This window comes from Punica granatum, chromosome 4 (assembly GCF_007655135.1).
Source record: "Punica granatum isolate Tunisia-2019 chromosome 4, ASM765513v2, whole genome shotgun sequence".
Classification (NCBI taxonomy): domain Eukaryota; kingdom Viridiplantae; phylum Streptophyta; class Magnoliopsida; order Myrtales; family Lythraceae; genus Punica; species Punica granatum.
In genome coordinates, this window is record NC_045130.1 from 9,117,577 (window position 1) to 9,132,675 (window position 15,099).

Consider the following 15,099-nt stretch of genomic DNA (forward strand, 5'->3'; position numbering starts at 1 on the left):
ATAAATAAATGAGGCATAGTACGGCAATGTCACACGTCTTTATTTAGGAATTATAAGGTTCCAAGTTGGTGAAATTATGACTCTCACTGTCTAGATTCATATTTTCATTCGCTAGACTAAAACATTTCCCTCAAAGTCAGACATTTACGACTTCATTATTCATATTTACTGCACGATACTCTATCCCAATTATAGAATTCATTTATTAAAGTACGGCTCCTCCGGATCAAAATCTCGATGATTTGTGAAATACCAAGTAACTCGTGTCAACCCAACTGTTAATTGTACTAGAAATGACAAATTTTCAATGTTACTCTCATCCTTACAAAAATTTTCAATGTTACTCTCATCCTTTTATATGTGAAGTCCGCGTACTTTACAAATGAAAAAAAAGAAAAAAAAGAAAAAAAAAAAAACAGCCCGAGCCTCAAACTTGTGCTCCACAGCTTAGCTGATCATCAAACTCCCCCATCGAGTAAAATTTGACCCTTTAAACTGTTGTATGTGCTTGATTATAGTCATCCAAACCAGATTGGCACCGAGATAGTATTATTCATCCATGAGTGAAATGAACATCGATCATATCGACCGCTTTTATCTCATCTTTCGGTCGATAAAGAACAAAAGAATGTTGAAGCTGCATATCCTTTTTGGATGATCCTAAACTAAGCACACGATGTATGGGCACTAGATAGTTCTTCAGCAAACATAAAGAGACCAAACGAAATAAAAACATACACTGTTGATACAAAAGTCCCCTCTGTTTTCAGCTATCCAGGCTCCTCGGATCTTGAAGCCGCCATGGTCTTCTGCAGAAAGCTGGTCATCCTCTTGAGAATGTCCTCAAAGGATGGCCGCTGGTCTGGGTCACTGCACAATTTTCACAGAGATCGCAATTGTAATAGGACTCAGAGCTTGCCAAGTAAATGCAAAAGAGTCAATACGATAACAAAAGATCTAATTTACTTATATATATATATATATATATATATATTTCAAAATTTTGGGTCCAAGCGGGTTATGCCCTGCCAGTTTAGGCCCAGAATTTGGATGGGCCTATATCGTCCACCTGCCACGGGCGCAAACGTCCCACTTTTGGGACAAGGCACAATTGGTTCTTGACAAGGCCGAGAGAATAGTAGAACAATCACCTGAGCCAACAATCTCGGATAATAGATGCTATCTCAGGATCAACTCCTCCTGGAATGTCCAACCTTCTGTCCATGAAGCCAACCACTCCGACAACCTTTGAAGAAAGTCCATTTCTTTTAAACATTGAATAGGTTGATGTTTGCCTTTTGTGTTTGTGCAAGAAAGGGGGAGAGAGACATATAAATAGACCGACCTGTAAGGGGTTTAAGTTGTTCCATGGAATGGACTGTGTCATTAGTTCCCATAGGACAACACCAAAACTGAACACATCAGACCTGCTCATGGAGGAGATAAATCGTCATATACTTGAATATGCAATTAATCTATAGACACCACAGATTGACTTAAGTATGATTAACTTAAAAAAAAAAGTACCGACTTTTTCCAATTTGAAACCATGAATAATGATCACAGAAATATTAGTGAAATAAAAACTTTCATAGTGTAAAAATATCACAATAAGATTTCTCCTGTACTCGAATTCCGTCTAGCAATTCTAGACAGCTTCAAGGACACGATCGAAACAGTGAATCAAACTTCTAAAACTTGGGTTTCAGAAATTACTTTTCATTTGATGGTTCATTGCGAAGGACTTCAGGTGCCATCCACTGAGGCTGCATCCAGAAGCAGATGTAAGGATAAAGCTCATAAAAAAGAACATGGAAGCACAAGGTATATATCAGAACATCAAGAAAATTACAGTTCCTCTTCCAGATTTTGTAGCTAGTAGGGATGCGTTCTTTAATCTCGAGAGACCAAAGTCACCAGCCTGAGGGAAGACATGCATTTAGCTTCCCGGTAATCAGTAAACTATCAATATTGTGCAAATATGCCTCTGGTCATATAGCAAGTACCTTGACATTCCAGTTTCTATCAACAAGCAAGTTGGAAGATTTGAGGTCTCGATGAAGAATTGGTGGATTCCTGTGATGCAAATAATTCATACCTCTAACCTGCAATGGAAGAATTGATACGGAAACTTAAAAAAGTTTGCCCAGCAAAAAGGTGGTCTTTTTTTTTTATTCATCAAATTGAAAAAGAAGTGGGGAAAGACTAACTCACAACATCAAGGGCCATTCTCATTCGCCGCCTTATGTCTATTGCTTGCTTGTTCTTGTGAAGAGCCTTGAAGAGACTTCCCCTGACGAGACAAGTTATGACTGAGTTACCAATAATCTTTCAGTCAAGTGACAGAGGCGAACAAAACTATGAATAAACCATCCAATTTCCAATTTTGTTCTCTTCTGATAGTTGCTGGTAGACTGAACGGAAAATATTAATAAACCTACCTCGGTAAGAATTCTGTGACGATGGCCAGTCGTTCCTGTGAATAAACTGCTCCCATGAAAAGCAAAACATTTGGGTGCCTTAGTCTCTTCATGATATCAATCTGAACACGAAGCCAGACATTTTCTAAAATCATTATAAAAACATGCAAGAACAATGTTAGATGGAGCGAAGTTTCTCAGTACCTCTTTCTTGTAGTCTCGCAAGATTTTCTCACCATACTCATTCGAACAATAAACCTTGATCGCGACATCCTGAAGGACACACAAAATCCTGAATGCTGGGATATCATTATGTTTTTCCTATCATGACTAGAAGCACCAAGTGAGTAACAAACAATACCGATCCTTTCCAAATTCCTCGATGTACCACAGCATATGAGCCTGAAAGACCAACGTTAGAGAAATTACATATATGATAACCCTTGAAATCTTCAGCCTGCTTTTAGAATATGTTCAACCTCAAAGGAAACCCGAAAAGTTACTTGTTACACACTCAGATAGTAACTCCTCCTCGACCTTAAATCAAACGAGAGACGAAGCCATAGCAACCTTATTCTGATATATTGCTTGTAGACTTAAACTGCCACATTCTTCCGTGACACACACAAGATACTAAGTTTTGGGTTGGATGACTTACTCAGTGACAAAGCTCAAACTAAGGGAGAAAATTCAAAGAATGAAAAGACAGAACGAATTAATATGTGCACGTGCAAGGAATATATAAACTGAGGTAGGCCATAAGAATACCTTGACCAATTTCTTCACCTATCTGCAGATCTTCCCATTGAATCTCACAATCAACCAAAGAACTTAATTCACTGTCGCCTCTGCTGGATGCAGTCCCATAGCTGCCAATACTCCCCCCCGAGCTTGAACACTGTTTTTCTTCATGATCTCTTTGTGCTCTGTCCGCCATCTCCCTATCTTTCTGCAACGCCATATTTCCTCCCATCTTTTCAGACACCTTGCTGCCTCTGCTAGCAACTAAATCTTCTGGTTTTGGCAAACTGAAGCACTGACAACATTCTCTTTCGGACACCCTAATGCAAGTCTGATCCATACTTTTATTAGCAACTGACTTGTCTCCTTCAGAAGCATGTACAAAAGAATTACTGTCAACAAGGTTCTCCTTCCTTTTCTCAACACAAACAGTCCCGTGTGATGAAGTTGATGCCTTCAAACTGGGTAAAGGATTGTTCTCTGGTCTATCACCAATACCATCCGGTTGACAACTTTCATCATGTTCGCATATGCAGCCTCTATTTCTCCCAATGTGCAGTCTCTCCAAGAAATTTTCTGTCTAAAGTCAACCAAATAATTTTACAGAAGAAAAAAAAATCAGAAAGCGTCATAACACTGAGAGGCTGGAGCAGGCTATATTGCTTCAACTTGCAGAAACGTGTGATTGCAATATCAGACTGGAGCAATCCTATTATTCTAATAAACCATTCTTCATAGCTTATCATAAAGATACTAATGGCCTCAAGAATGTCTTCTCAGTGTTACTTCAAAATATACAAATTAAAGAGAGGCATCATCAGAATTCCTAAAAACTGAGAAAATTTATCGTACTTCAGCCCTCTCTCTTCCTACAATTTTCAATGTGGACATTGGAATAAACTTGATCTAGTAATCGCAATAGTGTCTAATTCCTTATCTCCGATATGCAAGAAAATTCTACAGGGGATGGAATGCATACTTACTAGCTTCACTGGTTTCTTCAACAAATCGTCTTCGTCGACATCGGATCCATCATTCCATCTAGCAGCAGACTCGTGACGAGTTCTGTCCGCGCTTTTCCGCAATAGAACTTTTGAGGCCTGATCAGTCAGAAAAATGATAACAGTTTGAATGTAAAGTTCACTTCAAGTTTTCTAGTGAAAGACATGACAGGACAGAGAAGATAGAGATTGAAGAACTTTATCCTACACCTAAAAAAGAAAGAGACATTGTGCATAGTGCAAGGCGTACGCACCAGGTTGGATACAGTGGATGCAATTTGCAGCCGTGGATGCCACTTAATCTTTAACCTCAGCCCTCTAGGTAGTCCATTGGCACTGTCCTGATTAATTCTTTTGGGCACCAGCTTTGTACTGTTAAAATGCGCCGCATCGCTCGAGACAATGATAACACCGACTGGCTCTCCATCCTCGTACAACAGGCTTTTCGTTGTCATCGCCATAAATGTTTCACCGGACCGCCTTTTGAAGGGGAACTGAGCTGCCAGCGGTCGTCCAGGGCTCAATTGTTCCAAAATATTCTGAAAATGTGCGCGGCGTTCCTCACTGACCAGTAGCTGATCCATTCTTTTCCCAATGACTTCATAGTCTTTCCATCCATAGAGATTTTCAGCAGAGCGGTTCCTGAATTTAAGCAAGGAAAAAAAAAAGAAGAAAAAAGAATTTTGAAAATTTACGAAAGAACCAAGAGAGAGCTTCAGTTATTGATGAATCATGCCCACATATCCGTAATAGCAAAAGTCGATGCGTTGACACCAATAGAGAAACCAAGGCCTTCATATTACATGCCGTACGACCGAAAAAATGTTTGGAGGAAAAATACTAAACAGCTTCAACGTCCAAAATTCGAACCATCAACCGCTCACATGGTATTCCCAAAATAGAAATTCTGGCTCTTTTATCCTGTGTGTTCTGTTCTTTAGCATAACTAAACTACACCACCACTTTTTGTGAACGTGGCATTTCCACGAGTAACAAAACATCTATAAATAGCAAAATAAAAATCTCCGATTAATACGAACCCGATTTAAGCCTACAGATTGTAGCCGATTAACTCGAAAACTAATGATCGTAACTCAAATAATGGCGAAGTGCTTCGATATCCACATAAATAGAACAATTATATATGTGCCGTCTCCCCCTATCCTACAGTAACCATACACTTCTTCCGGATAAATTCGTAAATCAAATCGCCAGCTTCTTTTAAAGAAGTCAATCGAAAAGGCCAAAGCAAAATCATAATTTTCGCGACCGAATTCATTGAAAAAGCCACCCGAATGATAGAATTCCCTCTAGCAACACTTTATCTATATCTTCTTTCGGTGAAGTACCAGTAGACGATTTCCCCAGTAGAGGCAGAGCAGACGTGGACAGCGTGGCCAATGGACTCCAGGATGCTCCGGTAGGGGCTCCCGCCGGAGAAGTAGCCAGGAATGAGTCTTCCGCCGGGGAGGTCCCCTTCCTCCTCCTTCTCAAGCAGCAGCTCGCTGAACTGCTGACGAAGCTCAGCCTGGGTCGCCTCCAGCATCCGGCAACGGTCCACCAGGACACTGTACTGACCGCCCGCCGCCGGATCTCCCACTCCGGCCGTGGAGCGCATCGGAAGCGGTGAGGTGGGCAATGCGCATACTTCCCCCCAATCGTCCGGCCGGATTTCCTTTTTCCCGGCCTTATTTAATTTTATTATTGCAAAGGTGGTCAGCTCCTCCTCCAGTCGAGTTGGATAATAAAATAATGAATTTATCGATTTTTTTAAATTATAATTTTTTCTGGGGGAAAATGAAGGGAAGGGGGAGTGCGTGACACGTGGACGAGGCTGGGCGGGTATGCAATCGGGTGCGGACAGGTGTAGGGCTGGAGGAGGGGAGAAGGGCTGATCGCGATCCGGAAAGGGGCTGCTGCGGAGGGTCACTGGCAATGCCTGCGGGGCCGCGGCGTCTTCAGGTGATCTGCTATTTGATCGGTGAATGGGGGGATGAGGTTTGAAAATAGGACCCCGGGTTTGGGGTTTAATTACATCAGTGACATTGCGGCCATGGGAATATGATACTCGAGGTTTGATGTGCGGGGTTGGTTTATAGGTTGCTTTTACTCATCTACCTGGCGTACGATATTATTATTATTATCATTACTACTACTTTATCGAGTTTGTTTTATATGTCCTACGGGTCCATGAAAAGATTATGGTGGGGGACTCTTAAGTAGAGGCCTGGGGTACATACTACATAGAGGAAAAGAATCAATTAAGGAAGCAAACAAGAAGAATTAAAGTATTCAAGGACCGTTCCTTGGGCGTGTCACGTCAAATCAATCTATGAAATATCAATTTTTGTGGGTGGCACTATGAAAAGTAGAGAAATCATAATACGTTTGCTTGCTTGCGCACTTAGATAGGGCTAAGTCAAGATTGAAGAGTAATGTCTTGCGTTTAGCCCGGCTATCGCAAGCAATGTACTTCTACATGATCACGTCCTACTCCATATAGCTTTGAAGCTTTAAATTGGAAAAAGACTGAAGAGTAATGGCGCATTTGAGACTTCAATGAAATGCGAACATCTTTGAAACGTTTACATCATCAAAATGTATTGCCCACTCTGTTCTGTCCAACAAGACCTAAAGGTTTTGAAACGTTTATATCATCAAAATGTATTCTCCAATCGATTCTCTCAAAAAGGACCTACACGTGCACATTCAATTCCTCAATCTTCGCGAGCTTTTAACATAATCAACCATTATCCATACCCGGAAAATCGTATAGGAAACTATCTCTTCGAGCTCATTCGGGCCTTTGTCTCCTCGGAACGGAAGCTTCCACACAGTTGCCACACGAAAACCAAATTGCAGTTCTGGTTCCCGTTCTCTGAGGCAACAACAAGATGCTCGAACAAAACAACGGGATGATTCATGTTGGAGAAGCCCTAAGATTTGCTATCGACATGCTTTCTCGCAGCCACCAGTTTCATTAGCATCCTGTCGTGATCCAGCATGGCGCTCACGCTCTCCACTACCAATATTATCTGAAAAAGACCCAATCCATATTATCACGGTTGATACAGTTGTTTTTCCCTCCTGGTTTCAATAAATAATTGGAATCCCCCAAAATGAATCAATTTATAAGCTGTTGACTCGGGGGAAAGCAACGATTTCAAGAAAAGAGAGAAATGATATGTTTGGGAGTAATAAATATAACTGTTGATTAGGGAGAAAAAGAATGATTTCAAGAAAAAGAGAGTGAATAATATGCTGGGCAATTAGCAACCTGCACCAATCTCCTTAAGGCATATTGCTCCCTAGATAAACTTAATTGAGCTGTTCTTGAAGAAATTGATAAATTTCTATTTGCTAGGCTAAGAAGAAGACATCTGAAATAGCTTATCAGGTACTCGGACTCAAACTCATCCTATGTATTTTCATATGTATGAAGGAGCTGAAATTGTTTTTCACCTCTCTTTCATCATATGCTTCAGGGCTAACATTTAACAAAAAATAAATACAAAAACCAGATATGATGAACCTGCAAGCAAGCATAGGCCATCCCAGTGGCAAAGTAGAAATTTGCATTCCCAGTGCCCTGAAAATATTTCTGGATTAGACATGGTCTAAAGTGTTTATATATGAATCCATCTAAATTTATAGAGCAGCAAAGGAGATTTACCCTCCATATCCATAGGTTGTGCATGACAGGGCTCAGCAGTGAGACCCCGATGTATCCACAGAAAAGGAAGAAAGAGAATTTAATATCTGCACAACAAAAAATAAGATGAGACAGAATACAGAAACCAGATAAAATAAAATAATGTTCTTTTAAACTAGCCTGCTAATTCATTTGCAAACAAAGCCAGCAGACCGAAGTACAGCGCTGAATCTCCGACCTAATCAAATAAGGTAGACGAGAGTTAATCCTTAATATCAGAATTGAGTTGGTCCCATAACCACAGTTCAAGAGTAGCAATATTTCTGGTTGAGGAGAAACACTGGCACAAATACTTACAGAAGGGTAGGATTTGAACGTTGCAGTTATCGCTATATACACAAAAGCCAGAAATGCAGGGCGGTGCTTTAGTCGTATAGCCAGTGGCAATATCATGAATAATATATTCATGTGGAAGACAATAAAAAAGAAACTCCTGAAAAAATCAAAGACTTCTGCAAAGAAGTACCTGCAATTTATATCAAATTGATGAGTTAGAAGAAAAACCTAACAGTAAAGAGGACAGACAAATTAGTGCTTAAGTATTGCGAAAATGATTCATCCAAAAAGAAGGAAAAGAAAAACATTTGCCGGGCGCACCATAAAACGCCTATATTTGGAGATAAGTCCTCCACAGTGAGGATGAAGCCATATGTCCTGCAAAACCGGAAAAGTTCGAAGAGACTATAAGAAAATGAAGATGTATCAGAATGCAGTCACAGATTTCTTGCTATGCAAAAAACTTGTCAAGGAGTATATAAGAAGCTTAAAAAGGAGCATCCAATGCATTCTTTATATCCAAGTTTTATCTAATTCAGTAGATATCAGCAGCTCACTGTGACGCCATAATCTCCACTAATAATTATATGCTTGCATCAATAGACAATGCTACAAGTCCAAGCTTTCAATATTACACTTCAGTGATGCCAAGTAAAATGGCTATACTACAGAGCATTGAAAAGTACCTTCTAATCATCTCCTGAAGGCCAGCATATTGCTTTACAGAAATGCCACAAAGAACCAAAACATACGTTCCCCATATAATAGACCAAAACACGAAATGCACAAGCTGTCTCCATGAGAAAATAACTTGAACATTAGACTGACCCCCATTTTTGTATTCCTTTTGCAGAAACACTTTCCTAGGAGGTGCATCTGGACCATATCCCAACAAAAGAATTACCTAATGAAGGGGAAAGCGCGAAGTTAAAGATATGCTTTGCATTGAAAAAGAGTATAAAGAAACTACAATAGAAATAATTTCACGATAATTCAGATAACCAAATTAGGTAAGAATCATACTGGGACAATAAGAATTGCTGGGTACAAAGACATATGAGTTGCTATGACCCATCCAAAAGCTGCCAAGGGAACCAAACCTGCAATTCGAACAATGATCAGACAAAATAAATGGAAAATGATAATACTAAGGATTAGATCTGCCATATCCATTAGTGAGCATATCCATCTCTATTCAGTTTCCGATACTCAAAGCATCCCCGTTTCATCGAGTGACGGGTCTATTTGCTTATTATCTGAAGGAACAATTTTATCATAAAGGGAAAAAAATTAACAAGAAAAGAAAGAGTGGAAGCAAATAGATAAAGAAATAATTTTGACATAGAGGCTTGCACGAAACATTGAACTGGAACAGTTTCTCCTCAGTACTTCCACATGGTTCAACGCAATTAAAACATACTAGTGTACAGTGTTGTAGAATAATCATCAAAAGCAAGATTCAAATATGCAAGTTTGAGAGTAATATCTCAAAATTTGGTCATGGTTTTGAACCCATTCATCTCATTGTAAAAGCAAACTAGCCAATAAGTTGCAAATTTTAGCATAACTAAGAATGTTGATAAGGATTAAAAGATAGGCAAAAGAAAAAAAAAGCAAAAACATTGAAGAACTTGCAAAACCAAAGATACTTACCAGTACAGGCTCCATATAGGGATAATATAGTAGCCAGGTTTTCAACCGGAGATGTGGAAAGACCTACACATGCAACTATTGTGAAAGGATTCCATAAATAGACCAGAGCAGCAAGATTTCCAGATTGTATGGTCCCTGAAATACAAAAACCGTGGAGATTAACATCAAGTCAACAAATAATAACAACTAGAAACTGAAAGTCGCCGGCTGGCAAATAATGACCGAAAAGCAGATTTATCTAAATTAACTGCTTGAAAATTCTTTGACTAATAATCAAGGAAAAAAATCAAGCCAAACTGCCAGTTTCAGTGTACTAAGGCCGTGTTGGTCCAAAAACACAAATTAAAAAGTGTATAAAGACCACGTGGAAGCATGTTATGCTACAATTTATATGAAGAAAAGAGAAATGAATGGAAACGAATAGACATTATTTATCCAATTTGGTATGGCCATTGAGTGCAGCTTCCTTTCCTTTATATCGAACCAAATGTGACATCAGTGCATTTCTTGGAAACGACTTCTTTGTCAATCTTAATAATGCATCGTAGAGGCAATAAAAGAGGACACTTTCATTGCTTTGCAGTGTCAATGAAGTTGGATTTTTTCTTGCAAATAATTTTTTTTAATCAAATACAGAAATAGACTGCATGACCTAGGACTTTACAAATCCATATAAACGCCTTCCACCAGGTTCCTCGGCATCATCAGATAATCACATCAACTGGCCACTACAACTTCATGTTTTCTGGTAATCTTCTTATAAAGATCATGTCAATAATATTCAAATTCATTGGGTAAATAACTTCTCACCTATAAGAGTCAGCATGAATTCATAGCGCACAACTTAATATGAAAATACCTAAAATCAATACACATAGAAAACAGTATTAAAAATCCGCCATAGTCCTTTTCTTTTTTTCCCTTTATGGGTCTACTTATCCCAGCTTTAGGTGACATCTATTAGCTACACTTGTCTAGTATCTTTACATAGGAGATCATAGACCAAAAACCCAGTTAAAAGTCTCTATAGAAATCGAATTACCTGAAGCAGCTGACAGTTTAACAAGGTCCAAAGCTTTCAACCTCTGACTGTATGCCATTTGGAGACACTGCCCTGTTGCTCGGATGAGCATTGCATTGACAATATCTGCAAGTATGAAAAACAAACTATACCCAAAAAAAATGTGTTCATACGGTGTGTGCACTAAATCGGAGATATAACCTGAATATGTAAACGACAAAGCAGGAATAGGACTGGTGTACATACAAATTTAGCTAAAAAATAATCAATATTATAAAGTTAACAAATCACTATGCTTTGTTCAAAACAAATAAATGAAATGCCTCCACACGACCTTATTACTTGAAATGCCTCTACTTTAACAATTTATGCAATGACTAATCGAAGGGAAGGTAATCAGGAGATCAGGAAAAGAACAGTACCCACAGAGAAGATGCTCCGGTTGTCCTTCAATTCTGCACCAGGAAAACACTATCGGAGATAATTTACTTTCCGGTGAAATCAATTATCAAAATGTACATAACATAAGTGAAGCATCGCAGGTCTGCAACTTGTCAATGAAAATGAAGGCTAGTCCAAGTTTCTCAGTACCTTAGAGCAGTAAGAGGCCCCAAAATTGACAATAACAGGGGAGAACCGTGGTACATAGATCCTGTCAATCGAAGCAAACACCCAACTTAGCTGATCCATCGTAATTCCGATAGACCGAGGAAGATAAAGCGGGACATCAAGCGAACCTGCGTAGGGAGACATGGACGACTGCTTCAACCAGTAGCCTTCAGAGACTGACAAAATCACGAAAATTGAGCATAAATCAGAGAGATATCGGGAAATCGCGGTCAAAGTGCATGAAATAACTGAATGTGGATCCGGATAGAGAGTATACGGCGACGGAGACTGGTCAGAGGAGTGGAGACTTCGGGGCGAGAGGAGAGGTGGAGGTTCTTGGGGAAGAAGACGAGGATGAGCCTGAAGAGAACTGATGCAATCGCCCATCTCCAAAACCCTGAGGTCGAGCCTTTCTTCTCCTCCTCCATTTCCGACTCTGCGTCTACCGGAGCAGAGCTGCAGCAGTTGAAAGCTGTGTCCGGAGAGAGGTTAGAGACGACGGCGTGCGGACATCAGACCCGGGATGCTAAGAAAATGGAACGGCTCATCGATGTATTTAGGGAAAAGCCCCTTTGGGTCCTCAAACTTTGGTCATTTTTTCACTTTGGTTCTAAACCTTTTCCTTTTCATTTTTTTCCCCTCACGTTCGGACTTCATCCTTAGCATTCTAGGTTTCGTTTGCTTATGCCCTGCCATCCAATTTTACATTAAAATTTTACTTTTTAGAAGAAATTAATGAGATATAAAAAATAGACAGAGTAAAAAAAAAGAGATAGACAAATTGGAAAAGCCAATTTTTTTATTTACTCTAATTAACTGAGAGAAAAGAGAGAGGAGAAAAAAATGGATTTTATTTTATTTATTCTTATTAACAATTTACAAAATGAATTTTTTATTTTTTTGCACCACATTGGAGCGGTGAGACACATCATCTGCCACATGGGCAAAAGTCGACGTTGTTAAACCAAAATTGATGGAATGAAGTAAATTGTTACGTTTTTTAAACTTTTTATACTGTTGGTGAAAATTTTTTTTTGTACCAATCGTAATACTTTTCAAAACTTTTTATAGCTCTGCTGCAATTTTCCCACATGATCTTGGCAGCCAATTTTATGGGAGCTTTTTTCTTTTTAATTTTCCTCGACTATGTAAATATAATGAGCTCTACAACCTACATCACTTTAAAAAAAAAATCCCGCAACCTAATTAAAGTAATTTCGAAAAAAATATAGAGTATTTTGATACTATTTGATTTTCAAATTTGCTCATATATGGTTTTAGCGCCTAGCACGAATAGATTGCCGCTAGTATGACAAACATTGTAATAATTACTAATAAGACTATCTACAATGGAACCATGAGTCTCTAATGTGGACCCGAATTTCACCACATAGATACATATAAATAAGAGACACCCAAGAAAATGAAAGACTCAAAACTCCAATGGTGGTCTCTGATTGAGTCTTCATCGTGGTCCCATAATTTTTTCGATAATAAAAGCCTTGCACTTAAAAAAATAAAAAAGTCAATAGCTTTTTACATGAGCCACCAAGTGGGCCTCATGATTGGGCATGTCCCGTCTCTTTGCAAAGAGGCACTTCTCTCTGCCGAGGGATGGACGCCCGACGCATAGTGCGTCACTCCGCTCCAGCAGAGAGAGATATGTGCCGTGCTTCTCCCTTGGCCACGTGGCCAAGGAAAACTATTTCCAACCCCATACTGTTGATAATCTAAGCCACCTATAGATTTGAAATAGAAAATCACGTATCTATAAAAATCAAAACTCAGTAAAATAGTTTTGTTATCATGATAAGTAGGGTTAATTATTCTGGGAATACATCAAGTTTTAAAGGTGTAGCACTTTGGTATAAAAAGAAAAAATTACAACAATCGACTACACACGTTTTCAAAAATGTTACAATCAAGTACATTATGTGAATTCCTAACTGACGCTGTTAGCCCGATACTTACGTGGTTGTTAATATGCATTTGACATGGCATAAAATTTAACATAAGAAATTAATTAAATAAATAGAAATAAACTGAAAATCATCCAAAAAAAAAAAAGAAAGAAAAAGGTGTTTGTCTGTACAAGAGACCTCCCTCGACAGTTCTAGGTCATCGGAGGAGGTGCCCTCACCCCCTTGCCTGATGCGTTGAAAAAGGAAAAAAGAAAAACTGGGACTTGCTCAAGCTCGCACATATATGTCGAGAGAGATAAAAGATCTTCTTCGATGGTATTTGGTAAATCGCCTCCTCAATCGCCGCTTCAAAGCTTCGGTGATGCCTTGCCCATCCCTCAACTGATAATCCTTTATTCATTAATCAGACCATCTTGTTCTTTAATCAGTCCATAACAAAGATGGAACAAAAAAATAATCCAATCGATCTCAGCAGTCCACAAACAGAGGTAAGAATCAGATTGTGCTATTCTTTCCCCTCCTTGTTCTCCGATTGCAAATCCTCCACATTTGTTGAAGTTGACCTCACAAATTATGCTCTCATTGTCCAATTGAAGCATTGCCTTCATCTTGTTCGCCGAGTGCTCAGCCTGCCTTCACTATGGAATACACCCTGCGGAAAGGTGGAAAAAAAAAACATTTGCAGCTTCCAAATCAGGGGTATTATGGATAACCTCCCGTGATTTTCACGATTTGTTTCCTTGTACTTGGTATTGTATTATGGGATAGATAGGTGGCAAATCAATTACTTATAACATTTAGCCCTTTTTCCTGATTTTTCTTCTAGCTTATGGCTATATGTACAGAGACATAATAGCAATGAAGTTCAACAAAATCATTCATAAAGTTCTCTGTTTTGTACACGGTATTAGAGCAAAGTTTGCTTGAGACCGATCAAATTATTGTTGATATCCGTTTTCTGGTCATCAATCATTCGATGGCTTCCAACACTCCATCTCCCTACACTGTGTCTTCTTCTGATGGACTAGGAAATCAACCGATCTCGTGCATTCTCAATGGTGAGAACTACCTCACTTGGTCGAAACTTATGTGGACAGCACTGGTAGCAAAGAACAAGATAAGCTTCATCAATGGAACCATACAGAAGCCGAATGAAGGGGATGCCAACTATTAGCAGTGGATTACTTGCAATTATATGATGGTGGCGTGGCTGTCCAATTCTATCAATCAGGAGCTCTAGCCCAGCTTTGCCTGCATCCAAAACGCAAAGAATCTATGGGAAGATCTCAAAGAAAGGTTTTTCCAAGGTAATGAAACAAGAGTTTATAAACTCAAGTCTCAAATTTGTCTTATGAAGCAAGAATGGCTATTCGTCTCCAAGTATTATTCGGTGTTAAAGGTTGTGGGATGAACTCGAGAATTTTCTCAAGATGACTCACTGTACTTGTGAGGTTGCAGTATCTAATGCATCGCAGAGGGAGAAGGAGAAATCCTACCAATTCTTTATGGGGCTCAACCCCGAATTCAGTATGGTACAATCTAATATCTTGAGTATGGAGCCGTTCCCTTCTCTTAACAAGATATACTGCATGGTTGTACATGAGGAGAGGCAAAAGATTGTATCCCATGTGAATGAGAAAGGAACATATGCGACAACTTTCTTTGTAAAAGAAGATGGAGGCCAGCCATAGATCCGTTCAAATGGTTGCCCGTTCTGCGAGTACTGTCATCGCGTCGGTCATGT

The 15,099-nt window shown here is 39.2% G+C and overlaps 2 protein-coding genes and 1 long non-coding RNA gene across 4 annotated transcripts; 1 reads left to right on the forward strand and 2 right to left on the reverse strand.

Moving 5' to 3' along the window:
* Positions 1-518: 518 nt before the first annotated feature.
* Positions 519-6,264, reverse strand: LOC116203910 (probable serine/threonine-protein kinase SIS8). Its single transcript, XM_031535886.1, has 14 exons — positions 5,512-6,264; positions 4,417-4,804; positions 4,145-4,261; positions 3,189-3,741; positions 2,782-2,822; positions 2,625-2,693; positions 2,442-2,542; positions 2,215-2,293; positions 2,007-2,105; positions 1,853-1,921; positions 1,717-1,766; positions 1,346-1,427; positions 1,152-1,246; positions 519-870 (listed from the first exon to the last, which is right to left on the reverse strand). The coding sequence occupies exons 1-14, from the start codon at positions 5,778-5,780 to the stop codon at positions 771-773; spliced, it is 2,112 nt and encodes a 703-aa protein (XP_031391746.1). The 5' UTR covers positions 5,781-6,264; the 3' UTR covers positions 519-770.
* Positions 6,265-6,692: 428 nt separating this feature from the next.
* Positions 6,693-11,967, reverse strand: LOC116203911 (phosphatidylinositol glycan anchor biosynthesis class U protein-like). 2 transcript variants are annotated; one of them, XM_031535887.1, is made up of 14 exons: positions 11,711-11,965; positions 11,562-11,609; positions 11,416-11,476; positions 11,247-11,279; positions 10,846-10,970; positions 9,804-9,938; positions 9,174-9,250; positions 8,837-9,054; positions 8,472-8,528; positions 8,172-8,340; positions 7,995-8,052; positions 7,836-7,921; positions 7,695-7,751; positions 6,693-7,197 (listed from the first exon to the last, which is right to left on the reverse strand). In XM_031535887.1, exons 1-14 carry the CDS (start codon positions 11,859-11,861, stop codon positions 7,099-7,101), a joined length of 1,374 nt encoding a protein of 457 aa, XP_031391747.1. In that variant the 5' UTR covers positions 11,862-11,965; the 3' UTR covers positions 6,693-7,098. The 2 variants fall into 2 exon arrangements, with proteins under 2 accessions (XP_031391747.1, XP_031391748.1); XM_031535888.1 differs by lacking the exon at positions 7,695-7,751 and having other exon boundaries at positions 11,711-11,967.
* Positions 11,968-13,522: 1,555 nt separating this feature from the next.
* Positions 13,523-14,240, forward strand: LOC116203330. The gene is made up of 2 exons (XR_004156243.1): positions 13,523-13,843; positions 13,952-14,240. It is a non-coding gene; the product is annotated as an uncharacterized LOC116203330 (long non-coding RNA).
* The last annotated feature ends 859 nt before the right edge of the window (positions 14,241-15,099 follow it).